The 13462-nt window shown below is 34.7% G+C and overlaps 8 protein-coding genes across 8 annotated transcripts; 5 read left to right on the forward strand and 3 right to left on the reverse strand. All coding sequences in view use genetic code 12, as the record gives it.

Annotated features, from left to right (window-relative positions):
• Window positions 1-158: 158 nt before the first annotated feature.
• On the reverse strand, window positions 159-344 carry DEHA2E10626g (DEHA2E10626p; the record flags this gene model as incomplete). Its single annotated transcript, XM_459769.1, has 1 exon — window positions 159-344. The coding sequence occupies one exon, from the start codon at window positions 342-344 to the stop codon at window positions 159-161; it is 186 nt and encodes a 61-aa protein (XP_459769.1).
• A 227-nt stretch (window positions 345-571) lies between these two features.
• Window positions 572-817, forward strand: DEHA2E10648g (DEHA2E10648p; the record flags this gene model as incomplete). The annotated part of the gene is made up of 1 exon (XM_459770.1): window positions 572-817. The coding sequence occupies one exon, from the start codon at window positions 572-574 to the stop codon at window positions 815-817; it is 246 nt and encodes an 81-aa protein (XP_459770.1).
• A 25-nt stretch (window positions 818-842) lies between these two features.
• Window positions 843-2090, reverse strand: DEHA2E10670g (DEHA2E10670p; the record flags this gene model as incomplete). The annotated part of the gene is made up of 1 exon (XM_459771.1): window positions 843-2090. One exon carries the CDS (start codon window positions 2088-2090, stop codon window positions 843-845), a length of 1248 nt encoding a protein of 415 aa, XP_459771.2.
• A 709-nt stretch (window positions 2091-2799) lies between these two features.
• Window positions 2800-4113, forward strand: DEHA2E10692g (DEHA2E10692p; the record flags this gene model as incomplete). The annotated part of the gene is made up of 1 exon (XM_459772.2): window positions 2800-4113. One exon carries the CDS (start codon window positions 2800-2802, stop codon window positions 4111-4113), a length of 1314 nt encoding a protein of 437 aa, XP_459772.2.
• A 1869-nt stretch (window positions 4114-5982) lies between these two features.
• DEHA2E10714g (DEHA2E10714p) lies at window positions 5983-7716 on the forward strand (the record flags this gene model as incomplete). The annotated part of the gene is made up of 1 exon (XM_002770416.1): window positions 5983-7716. One exon carries the CDS (start codon window positions 5983-5985, stop codon window positions 7714-7716), a length of 1734 nt encoding a protein of 577 aa, XP_002770462.1.
• A 303-nt stretch (window positions 7717-8019) lies between these two features.
• DEHA2E10736g (DEHA2E10736p) lies at window positions 8020-10347 on the forward strand (the record flags this gene model as incomplete). The annotated part of the gene is made up of 1 exon (XM_459774.1): window positions 8020-10347. One exon carries the CDS (start codon window positions 8020-8022, stop codon window positions 10345-10347), a length of 2328 nt encoding a protein of 775 aa, XP_459774.2.
• A 23-nt stretch (window positions 10348-10370) lies between these two features.
• On the reverse strand, window positions 10371-11633 carry DEHA2E10758g (DEHA2E10758p; the record flags this gene model as incomplete). Its single annotated transcript, XM_459775.1, has 1 exon — window positions 10371-11633. The coding sequence occupies one exon, from the start codon at window positions 11631-11633 to the stop codon at window positions 10371-10373; it is 1263 nt and encodes a 420-aa protein (XP_459775.2).
• A 167-nt stretch (window positions 11634-11800) lies between these two features.
• DEHA2E10780g (DEHA2E10780p) lies at window positions 11801-13360 on the forward strand (the record flags this gene model as incomplete). Its single annotated transcript, XM_459776.1, has 1 exon — window positions 11801-13360. The coding sequence occupies one exon, from the start codon at window positions 11801-11803 to the stop codon at window positions 13358-13360; it is 1560 nt and encodes a 519-aa protein (XP_459776.2).
• Window positions 13361-13462: the final 102 nt, after the last annotated feature.

Here is a 13462-nt window from a genome sequence, read left to right on the forward strand (position 1 = left end):
ATCCATAGCCAATCTTCCTCACTTCTCTCATTCAAGAAGCTCTACCATCGTTCTTCAAATTCAATTTTATAACATTTATTGTCGTTGTCTTAAAAATGGTGTATTCATATATATATTAATATGACATGGTGTTTCGAATGAATTGAATGCAATGTCGTCTAAGCTGAATCTTCAGCTTCTTGTTGCGCCTTCAATTTAGCGTAGTATGCTTCTCTCTTGACAATCAATGGCTTGTGTTCGATATACCAGTATCCAGTAGCTAAAGCAAAGCCACATGCGAAACCAATGCTAATATCAGTAATGATTTTTCTCTTTAATGTACCTGTAATTGGAGCAATAGCCATCTTGTGTTTTCTAACCGTTGTTTTAATCAAAGAAATAACAATTTTATCCCTCGTTTATACATATAGTAGGTTGAGAAAATCAGTTGATGCTGAAAATTTAAAATAAATTTCATTGGTCAATAATAAGGCTTTTGTGTAATTTATAAATATGGACTCACTTCATCAAATCCCATTTAGTTTTCATACTATATACATAGTGTCGAATATTATAAGAAATATATTGTAAGATGTTAGCTAGATCAAAGTTGATTACTCAAAAGGTTTCCACCAGAAACTTCCAAACTTCAGCCAGAAGCTTCAACGACATTTTTGGAAGTCCAAAATCCGGTGTTTACTCAAACATTCCTTTCAAGGTCAAGAACAGAAAGATTCCTATTAGTTTTTGGTTCTGGGGTATCACAGGTAGTTTATTTGCATTCCCATTCGTTAGTACTTACTGGCATTTAAAGAAGGCTGGTTCATTCATGGAATAAATTGTTTAATTTAGGTTACTATATACTAAATATCAAATCTTACTTTTTTAATTACAGGTTTATCAATTGAGTTCTTTCTTTTCAAATTCGGATGAGATGTAGGCGGATGGATCCAATCTTCATCGACAATGCTGTGTTCTGGGTCGTACGAGTCGACGGGGTTCTCGTTGATCTCGTTGATGGGGGATTTGGAGATTTCGTTCTTGGGGGATCCTAGGAACGAGTCCATAAAGTTTACTGACCCTAGATTCAATCCCAAGGAGTTAGTCAATGGTTCGGGTGTGGAAGAGGATGATTTGGGTTCTTCTTGTAGGTTGTTGAACGGGGCTTTCACTGGACGTGCCACTTCGGGTTTCGGAATCTGTGATATGCGCTCTACTATTGGTTTGCCCCAATCATTCACGTACTCTAATAGATCTGGATCTTCAGATATAGGCGTATTGAAGTGGAAAAACTTCAAATTGGGGGTTAGGTCGATTTCAATCTTAATTTGACTGGTATCTTCCTTAAACGTATTCAGACCCAAAAATTGCTTCTGCTGGAAACTTTGATCATCCATCACCTTCCTTGCCCCCTGTAGATCGGTGTGATAGGACGTAACGTTGTTTTCGAACTCTTGCTTCGAATTGCTTAGAATACTGTCGCTAACATTATTGATTACCGAGATAACATTATTTCGAATCCTATTATTAGCATCAAGGAACTCCTTTACCTTTTCATTTGTCTGGGGAAATTTTTCCAATTCGCCGTTTAGTACAATGATGTACTGCAATAAGCAGTTGCCTTCTCTCAATAGCATATCAGGAGTTAGTTTCAATGGAAGACTCGGCTGATTTGTTTGACTAATCGAGGTGGCTCGTATTATAAACTGCTCGATCTTTTGTATAACTTTTGCAGGGAATAACTCCAACCCAGAATTGGTCCTACCATTGCTCCACGTCTTGAAGAGATTAATTAAGTTTTGTCTTGTGGGTGTATCCGTCACAACCAAGTAAGTTTCAGTGAAAATTTTATAGAGCCTCGATCCAAATAATAAATTGTATGGATTCCCTATATTCTTACAAATAGAATCTAGTAAATAAACCGTAAAAAGCTTATACTGTGGCAAACATTTTTTAATTCTTTCTTCTATAATATCAACAATTTCCGATGCCTGGTCTGTACTCTTTTCTGCAATGGTTGTTAGTTCAGTAATCAACGTTCGGGAATTCAATGTCAATGACGATAGTAAGTGTTGGTAATAGTCAGGATTGAAAGGTTCGTCTATGTCCATTATTACTTTACTTTATAATACAAGAGAGAAAGTTACCAGAATGTACAAATAAAATGATTGCAAGATTCTTACTTTTTATAATCAGTTTTGCACAAATATTATTATGGTTTGAATAAGAGTGTTCATTAAGTAAATAGCTAGCCAATAACTAGCGATTATTTACTATACTTTATTTTTGATTTATAGTGATGGATAAGAAGAGATATAAGATGGTCCAATTTTCATGTCGCGGTTTTGTGTTTATTAGCATCATCACCACATTAAGATGATATTCTTCATTGAAACCTTACCAATTTCAACGTAGAGTATATGAAGAGGACATTACTATGTAGTTCATAAGGATGGATTGGTATAGGTAGAGTCATCTCGTCCATTTTGTAGCGTAATGGTTATTGCAAATTGAGAAGTCCGTTCGGACCCCCTCTAGTATGACCACCAATCACTTTTACATTCTACAAAATTAAGGCCATCTTCAGGTTATGTAACGTGGTAGAATATGTTGCACAATGTACTACTTATCGAAGTATTTTCGTTATTCGGATGTCTTCTCCTCTGATTGACTCGAGAATAGCGGAACCGGAGTTAGCAGTGCGGAATCGCTTTTTTGTTGACTCACTCCAACCTTTCATATAAATTGAACGTAGCCATATAAATCGGCAAACGTTTTTAAGTTGATTTAGTGGATTAATATACAATTGAATCATAAAATATGTTCAGAAATGGAGTCATGAGAAACCCAGCTATGTCTGGGTACAGCAAATATTCAATGCGTTCATTTTCGTCGAGTTTAATCAACTTGGACAAAATTAAAGTGAAAAATCCGATTGTCGAATTAGATGGTGATGAAATGACCAGAATCATCTGGCAAAGAATCAAGGACAAATTAATTAACCCATACTTGGATGTTGATTTGAAATATTACGATTTAGGTATTGAAAGTAGAGATAAAACAGACGATCAGATCACCATTGATGCGGCCAACGCCATTAAGGAATACGGGGTTGGTGTCAAGTGTGCTACGATCACACCTGATGAATCCAGAGTTGAAGAATTTAACTTGAAGAAGATGTGGTTGTCGCCAAATGGTACCATTAGAAATATTTTAGGAGGTACCGTTTTCAGGGAAGCCATTATTATTCCTAGAATTCCAAGATTGGTACCAGGATGGAAGGAACCTATTGTCATTGGTAGACATGCACATGGTGACCAATATAAGGCTACTGACTTGGTCATTAACGAACCGGGTAAATTGGAAATGACTTTTACCCCAGAAAACGGTGGAGCTCCAGAAACTAGAACTGTGTACGATTACAAGGGACCTGGTGTCGGTTTAGCTATGTATAATACCGATGAGTCCATCATTGGTTTTGCCCATTCTTCCTTCAAGATGGCATTAACTAAGAAATTACCATTATACTTGTCAACCAAAAACACTATTTTGAAGAAATACGATGGAAGATTCAAAGACATTTTCCATGAAATTTATGAATCCACCTACAAAAAAGAATTTGAAACCAATAACATCTGGTACGAACATAGATTAATTGATGATATGGTTGCACAAATGATTAAATCTAAGGGTGGTTTTGTCATGGCCTTGAAGAACTATGATGGTGATGTGCAATCTGATATTGTTGCCCAAGGATTTGGTTCATTGGGTTTAATGACTTCTGTTTTGATGACCCCAGATGGTAAGACCTTCGAAAGTGAAGCTGCACACGGTACTGTCACAAGACATTTCAGACAACATCAACAAGGTAAGGAAACTTCAACCAACTCGATTGCCTCCATTTTTGCCTGGACTAGAGGTATTGCTCAAAGAGGTAGATTAGATGACACCCCAGATGTCGTAAAATTCGCCGAAATTGTGGAAAAGGCTACCTTTGATACTGTTCAAGAAGATGGTATTATGACTAAGGATTTGGCTTTAGCTCTTGGCAGAACCGATAGAGAATCCTACGTAACCACAACTGAATTTTTGGATGCAGTTTCTGACAAGTTACAGAAACAAGTCCAAGTTTAGAACTGGCAAATATAATTTTTTAATTCTTTTGGAGTCATAAATAGCAATCAGGAAATGCTTATGATTTCCATTACGTAAATATAAACAATATATACATTAATGAACATGTTACCCAAATAATCTTGAAGTATAATCAAGATCTGTGAATTATGTCCAAACTTTGGTTTTGTGTCAAATATGGCCCTGGAAATTAATCAATCATCTCCTTTCCAGTAGAACTCTCTAAGTACGGAGAATTCTATTTTTTCTTCTCCAAATCATATTCTAACCAGTCATGTAACCCAAGTAGCCCATAGTATGTCCCTATAGTGATTGCACACATCTTTGTGAAGGCCTTGCCAAATTGCTTATAAAGGATGGTCTAAACGTTAGTATACTGAAGATAATTGCGTTTTTAAATTACATACATGACGATTTATCTTTTCTGGTTCTTTTGAATAATGACGAACAAACGACAATTGTCTCGCCGTACACTTCAACGGTCTAAACATAGTACTAGCTATTAGAGGTTCTATAAGGAGCCGGATATTCTAGTAATAATGATTTTACCTCACTTTTGATCTGAAAGTGCGTGCCCGTGCAAAGTGACTATAAGAACACTCTTTAACACATACTACCATCTATTCTAAAATAATTTATATCTATTGTTGTAGTAGTCAGGCGATAAGGAATTTACTTGTATCGTAGTTCTATCATTCTAATTTCATTCCAAAAAATAATGAAAAGCAGAGTAATTTCATACAATTTTTGTTAATTGTTGCGAAAATACGAAATTTGTAAAATTATTCATCAATAGTTAGTATCTAGAATTATGCCGTCATATATCATAATTTCATTATATGCTCCGAAAAATAAGTTTGTGCTACGCAAGATATTTTAAATATGGTGACACTTTACATGCTGCTCTTTGTCTACACGATAACAACAGACTCTCAATACTGCTCTTTGTCTACACGATAACAACAGACTCTCAATACACCAGTTCCTTTCTCATATTTGAAGAACAGATACAGTAATGAGTAGCAATTCATATTGCCATAGTTCATTGAAGTGATTTTCCTCCCGTAAATTGGAACTAGCCATCGCGAAAGCTGCACTCATTTACCTACTACGCATTCAACACCAGTGCACCTATCTAACAGTGGTTGCTTCCTGTCTCGAAAATCATTCGCAGTTTGTGTTATCTTATCAGAAGATTGCAATCCTATCTCTAGGAGCATTACCAATACATAAACCTGCATCACCACATGTGCATCTAGCCCTTCATATGGGCCCATCGCTAATCATCGTATACAATCTGCAATAATATGGTCTATTAATATCACGATATTTCGACCAATAATATATTTCAAAAGGTATCATTTATTCAAATAGTAGGTTTATTTATTCTTTCAGGCCGAAGAACTGAAAAGTTCCGAGTCGACATTTACGGATCAAGGTATTTTTCACCTACGTGGTCTAGTGTAATGGAAATTTAGCCACATTTCGCTCCCTTCGGGTTTTGAGTCTTAGATCATTCCTTGCGCAGTCTACTTTAACGTAAGTACCACCTCCTTTAACGCACATAATCAATGCCTGGCTATACTTTGAAAGGGAAGAGCTTATTAAACATGCGGTTATACCTTATAGGGATGTATTGAGTATATGCAATATTATTTCTTTTTAGTTAAGGAGCTATTGTTTATTGACAATAAAGAACATTGCTTCACTGCCTCTATATAAAACCTCTTGTAGTAACTAGACGCATAGGAGTATTTTTTTACCTTTGACATACGTTGATCCAGTAATTATTCCTATACTATATACCTTTTTATTCATATATTCAAATCTATATTACATAGCATCTTCAATATATCTCCAACTAAATCTATGATACCTTTTAATACACCCCGTCAATTTTCGTATGATTCGTATCAAACAGGTTACGCTCAATACTTTCCCACAAATAATCCCCCGAATAATGAAAATGGGGGCAATACTGGTAATAATGTATATGATAGGACTAATACCATAAATGCCAATGCCAATATGAACACTGAATCCAAGTTAAATTATGGATCTAATAATGAGTTTGACATGAATTTTGCGCCTATAGCCTATACTCCTGAAAAAAATGGATTTGGTCCGCCAGCAATTGGCAAACACAAGAAGAGTAAATCATTCCCGAAAACACAATTTCCCTTGATCAATAAATTCCAGAATAGTGTGAATGAGACATCCACGAAGACACATAGTAATTCAGGAGTTCATTTGTGCAATAAAGTCAACTTTCCTGTGCATCAGCTAAGTTTGGATATTCCACAGGGCAATATCTCTAGCTTGCAATCCATTTATCCTCAGATAGAGACAAAGAAATATTCTACATCTGCAATTGATCCACTAAGGAATTATGTCACCGTATTCGAGTATAATATTAATAATCATTGGATCATTTGGGATTATGAGACGGGATTTGTTCACTTGACAGGAATTTGGAAAGCGTCAATAAACGATGAAGTTAATACCCATAGGAATTTGAAGGCAGATATAGTTAAGCTACTTGAGTCCACTCCCAAACAATACCATCAGCATATCAAACGCATTAGAGGAGGATTTTTGAAGATCCAAGGAACTTGGTTACCATTTGATTTATGCAAAATGTTGGCTAAGCGATTTTGTTACCATATAAGATTTCAATTGATACCAATTTTTGGAAACGCTTTTCCGCTGGAATGTTTGAAACCTGATGATAAGGGTTTTGGGGAATTAAAATTGGATGAAGATGTGAATGATACCGCCGCGGAGAATGGATCTAGACAGGGCAAGAAGACTCATAAAATTGACAAGCGTCGATCAACTTCTTTATTGGAATCACCTATTATTAAAAGATCATCATCAACATCACATTTGACAATGCCACTGGCGAATCAGATTCCAACCCCAAATTCTATGCCTGTTAACAATATTCCTCAACGCCTACCTCAATTTACCTTTCCTCAGACGACAGGAGTTTCCAACCAACAATTTCAATACCAGGAGAATACCCCTCAATATGCGTTATCTTCTTCAACTCACAATTCTTACCACACACCTAACGCATCAAGCTTTTCTCTTCCCCAGAACCAATCAGCCCCATTAATATCAACACGAAGCTTATCGTTACAGATTCCCTATCAAAATAGTATGTACGTCCTGCCTAATGCTCAGACGTCTTCACTGTATCATAGCCCACGTCATTTCTCACACACAGCAGATCATACTTTCCATACACCTTACCATACACCTCAACATTCGTTTCATACACCTAGTCATACCAACCTGGTTTCCAAACATCTGGTACAGCACACACCATCTTCTGATATGCCTTATCATGAAATGGTTGATTTAGTCAATGCATCAAAGTGTCTTCAATCATTAAGTCAGACCCAAATCTCACCTATTTCGCACGAACCAGAATCAAATAGAGACTACGTCGCTTCCATTCCGAAAAGTCCTACCGGCAATAATACTTCTGGAAATGGAATTTCTTCTATCCTTCTTGCAGCTGGTGTCAGCGAGGAACACTACCAAAAGTCCAATCGTTCAAGAAGGATTAGTATGAAAATAAACGACATTTTATCTTGATTTTTATGATTTTAGAATTTAGCTGAATTATTGGAATATATACATTTCTTTAGCTATTAAATAGGTTTTGGCTTGTTTTCTCGGGATTTTTCTATGTATATTCTGGATATAATACATGTTTTGTAATACACGTCTCTTGAGCTATGAACTGATAGTATGTTTATAAGTGAAAAATTCACTGTTTACATTATATTTATATACAGTCGACTCGACTACTCTCTGCATCAAAAGATCGCTATTCTAGATTATAGCTAATAATTGTATGATCAATTCATGGTTATAGAGATATACAGGTAGATAGATATGGATTTCATAGACTTTGATTCGTTTCAGCAGGATGAAATACCTCAGCCACAACCTGCGTTGTCGTTGCCAATAACATCAAATATTGAAAATTTAGGTAAACGATTTTCCAATTTTAATAGTCTAACTAAAAACTTATTAAAGTTTGATGAAAAGGATGACATTAAAGTTGATGGAGATGAATCTGAAGAAACAAAATTGGCAGAAAAGTATGCTAATTTATCTTTAAATTTGATTAATAGTTTGGAAGATGATAACGAGGAGGAAAATGAAAGTGATTTGAATAGGTCGAAAACGACAACCACATTATCAACGAGATTATCTAGAGTTCTTAATAATTCTATGCCAGATTCATTAGTCAGAGAGATATTTGCAAATTTGGATTTGAAGATTGAAAATATAGCAGCTCTTGTCGAGCCTGGGATTACAGGCTCCAACTCACGTAAAAAATTAAGAGGGGAAATTGAGAACGATCTTATTAAGACACAGGGCTTGATGTTGAAGGAGTATCAACCGGTCATTAAGAACTTGAGTAATTTGGAAAACGATTTGAAAAATTTAAATGGATTGAGAGACTCGATCACAGAGAAGGTGAATAAAGATTTTCAGTCTACTAAGGATTTGAATGGCGAGGTCAAGAATTTGAATGACACTAAGAGTTTGATAAATTTAAAGAAAGGGTTATTAATTAGCTTTCAAAATAAGTTTGCATTGGATGTATACGAGGAGTATGTACTACAGAATGGGGAGATTAACGATGAATTCTTCCAGGTGTTAATTAAATGTGAAAAAATTCATGAGAATTGTTCTATCCTTTTATCAGTGGACAATCCCCAATTAGGTTTGAAAATAATGTCTAAGTTTAACCAACTAATTAATAAATCAGTCGAGCGAATTATCAACTTTACAAATAAGACATTAAATAATCTTTATTCGTTAAACACTACTACGAAATTGACAACATTACACCAATGCTTGAAGTTTTTAAGAAAAAGGTTGAACTATTTTAATACTGTTATTGACAATTTTGTCGATACAAGATCAAGATTGATAATCGATGAATTTTTGAATCAGATCAATGGAGATTTAGATAAGTCTGGTGACAATAGATCAGGATCTATCCAACACGATAGGCCTATTATTCTCTCCGCCCATGATCCTGTCAGATTTATTGGTGACTTGTTGGCTTATATTCATTCCGTTGTAGTTAATGAAACTGAGACTATTAGTAGTATATTTGGGATTAGCAAAGAAGAAAATGAGGACGACGACATTGAATATAAGGATATAATCGATGATGTTACCGGTAGAATATTGAACTCATTATCCAGATCGGTCAAATCTAAAATTGAACAAGTTATAACTTCTGAAACTAAATTAGCAACAATATATGCTATTTACAGCTTAGTGGAGTTGTACACTATAATGTTTGCAAAGCATCTCAAAGAATCTTCAAATGACAAACATAATTTGTTGATGACTGTTAGAGAATTAGTAAGTTCATCACAGAATAAAATTATCTCTATTATTCAAAACAAATTGACTACCATAAAGTCAAGTAACCTGGCTCAGTTGGAGTTAAATACAGATTTACAACCCCCCGAATGGATTATTGAATTTTATTCTGATATTCTACCTATCATTGATCAGAATACATCAGATACATTTATGAATTTGTCAACTGAGAATAATGCTGAATTTATGAAGATGATCATAAATAAACCGATTGAAATTTTCAATGAACACATTGAAAACAATATTTCAAAGCTCTTCAATAGAAGAGATCAGGTTATTTTGAAATTAAATTTCTTAGATTTAATTCTTTCTAAAATTATGCCTATAATACTATTATCAGACAAAATATTAGAGTTAAATGATTTAACCGAGAAATTATCACTAGAATTAACGAATTTGCAATTGGATAGCTTGATAAGTGGGTGCCAGTTAACTAATTTTTACAATATCATTAATATGATATGTCCATTTTCAGACGATTTTTTTGATGTTTCAATTTACCAACCAATCACTGAAAATAAATTATTCTCTGAAGATAACATCATAGCAGCCAACGATATCATACAAAATTTCTTACCCTCTGCATTACTTGATATACAACAATCCCTATTTAAAGTTAATTCGCCCATGATTGTTAACAACATTATAACGAATTCTTCGCTTGAGTTCATTAAATTCTATTTAAAATTCAATTTGATCATAAACGAATATCTAGACGATGCTCTGTTGATCTGGTCTGACATTGAAGTTGCTACACTATTGGGCGTGGAAGAGCCCTATCAACAAACCAAAAAATCGATGAGTTTTGATTAGAATGCTAAATCAATAATATACACCTAAATAACATTTGAATGATCAGGTACCTTCCCTCTACCGTAACCTTCTTTAGAATAATAGTCCATAGGATAATAAGTTTCATTCCATTTCGTATCGTTTTCTAACATAACCATTGCTTCATATGGGGTTAATAAAGGTTTGTTGAACGCATAACCCCAATCGATAGACAATCTTGGACATGCAACTTGAATAAACGCATCAATATCGTTGAACATTGATAGTTTTTGTGGGAAAATTTCACTGAGAATAATTTTGACCACTTGTATGCCTTTTGCAGATAATTTTGTTTCCAAATTATTTAAAGTTACAGGATTACCTTGTCTACCTAGCGCCCCTAAGATCAAACCAATCTTTTTGGCATTTGATGCAATCTTGACGGCATCCTCCCGTACTTCGATCATTTGCTTTTGATCATAATATTCTTTGGTAAACTTTCTCGAATATGGATCATATCTGTAGGCTGGGATTTCCGGGTTGTGGATCATTGAACTTTCAAGATGGAACCTTCCATCTCCTATATATATCATTGCTTTGATTTGTTCCTTATTTAATCTTGCAGAAGTACATCCTAGCACTTCACCTTTAGATAGTGGCATAGTCTGTGGAGGTATCAAGTACATGGTCTTTTCTTCATCATTTTCAAGTTTACTTTTAATACTATGTATTGTTGGATTAAATTGAATTGTTCCAAACACTGCCAATTGTGATCCCTTATCAAAGTTCAACTTTATGGTATTGATCAAGTGTTGCTCATCGATATTGATAGTTACGAAAACATACAATACTTTAATATCCGTTATATCTATCGGAACCAAACATGAATGTGCATAGTGAACAATAAAATCACAGTCTAATGCTCTGGCGGTATAGTCATCAATACAACACGCACCATAAGACACATCTCCCATCACGACCGTTTCAACCTCACAAAATTGTTCCAAAATGTCTGAAATGATAAGTGAATATATTAATAGACCCTCAGGCATTTGTAATGCAACCCGTTTAGCACCATTTTTCTTAATGTTCCAAACTGTTTTATGAATTTCAAAATTATAGTTAGATGGTAATAACCTGATGGCTTCGTTTAAATCTTTATCATTCAATATTTCTTGTGGTATTTGGTTCATTACTCTTCCTACATGTCTGGTTTTGTTAGCTGACTTTACTAATGATGCCTCATCCCCTTTAACCGACAGTCTTTTCCCTATAAACTTTCTCCTCACAACCTTCTTCTTCTCCAATTCTTCTGGTTTAGGCTCCATGGTTAGATATGTTTATATATGATATATGCCAAAGTAGTCTTTTAGTCATCAGAACTAACTAAATCAGAAAAAAAAGGACATCGTGCGGCGCACTTAAATATCAAAATATTGTTAAGAATTGAACCTTTAGGACCTCTTGTTAACGCTAACGATTATTTTATTTAAGTATGATTACACCTTTCTTTACTATAAACCAAGATGATGAATTCATATTCATAGATGTGAAGATTTCACACGTTCGGTTTAACAGTCAAAATATTGAGATGATGGTTGATAATGAATTATTCATATTTTCATTAAGTCCATACTACTTGAGAATTAGATTACCATTTGCTTGTATCGACGATGAAAGATCGCATGCCCAGTTTGATTCTAAAAGTGAAAGTGTTAAAATTAAGATTCCCAAGCTTAACAAAGGAGAATTCTTCCCAGATTTGGATTTAAGTTCGAAGTTACTTGCTAGATCGATTAATGGAACTCATGAGGAAGCTCTTTTGAAAGAGGCTGGAGAAATCAATGATGGCAACAGTCAAACACCAAAAGAGACCTCCACTAAACCATTGATTCAAGAGCTCGATGTGAACAATGATTTATCTACAACTCCAGGTAATTTAGAGAAAGATATTGCGGAAGGTGAAAGATTCAATTGGGAAGTTGCTCAGACAATGCCAGATGAACAAAACGATGAAAATTCGCATATTAACATTACCAAGGTCAGATACGGATTTAATAATGAGTATGACTCTATAGTTGGTGTGTCGATTTCTAATGGGAATGATATCAATGAACTTGGTGATCCTGAAGCCACCCCTGCTAGTGATAGAATCGTTGAAAGATTAATTAAAGAAAATATTAAATTTGATCCAGAATATTATGCTGCGGACTATATCATGGAGAAGTTTCCAAGTCCTGACGATGACAAATTGTTCACGGATTTGATCGAGTGGAAGTCTCCCATAACTAGAAATTTCATGAAATGGTATAAAGCTCAAAAAGAGCTTCCAGAGGAAGATAAGGAACAAATAATGCATGTGGAGTTTAGTAAAGACGAGCAGGAAAAGATGCTAAACCTTCCGAGAAAAACATACTTGATTAATGATGTGTATAAACCTCAGTTGTTAGGACTTTTGGTATCATTATTATTTGCATATCACTTTGACCTACGGGAAACGGTAGGAGACCATACAATTGAAAGTGCTTGGACAGTTGGAAAACTAACTCCTCAATTCGCCTGTTTAGATTCACAAATAGCAATATCTGGTGAACAAAATAAAGAAAACTTTTTAAAATCTATTGCCATAACCAGCATAAGAAGAGCTTTATCGTTCCCGTTACATAGAAACTATAAATTAGTATCAAGAGTATGGGATGACGTCTATTATAACTTGAGAGGTGGGAAACGGTTGGTGTTAAAGTCTTTACTAGATTTAAAGGAATTATTTCGGTATCATGATGTTTATTATGTCTATGATAAAATTTGGTTAGAGGATTTATGTTCTTGGATTATTAGTGATCAAGTTACTGAAGGGATGATTAGAAATTTGGCTCATGACTTAAGAAAGGAATATGTTGCATTGTCTAAAACGGAGATCACATTCGAAAAATTAGAAAAACAAGAGGACAACGACAATATTGGGGAGGATAACGAGGATGAAATGGTGGCATTAAATATACAAGAAGTTGAAATAATGGCTCAAGAGCTGTTTGATGCGTATCAAAACCAGTGATATAAACGAAGAGGAAACATTTCATTAAATTCTAGTTACTAGGCACGCAGATGAATACTCTGTCTCGTACATCATATTATTAATCAATAGAGAACGTTTATA

The sequence above is a fragment of the Debaryomyces hansenii genome, assembly GCF_000006445.2.
Source record: "Debaryomyces hansenii CBS767 chromosome E complete sequence".
Classification (NCBI taxonomy): domain Eukaryota; kingdom Fungi; phylum Ascomycota; class Pichiomycetes; order Serinales; family Debaryomycetaceae; genus Debaryomyces; species Debaryomyces hansenii.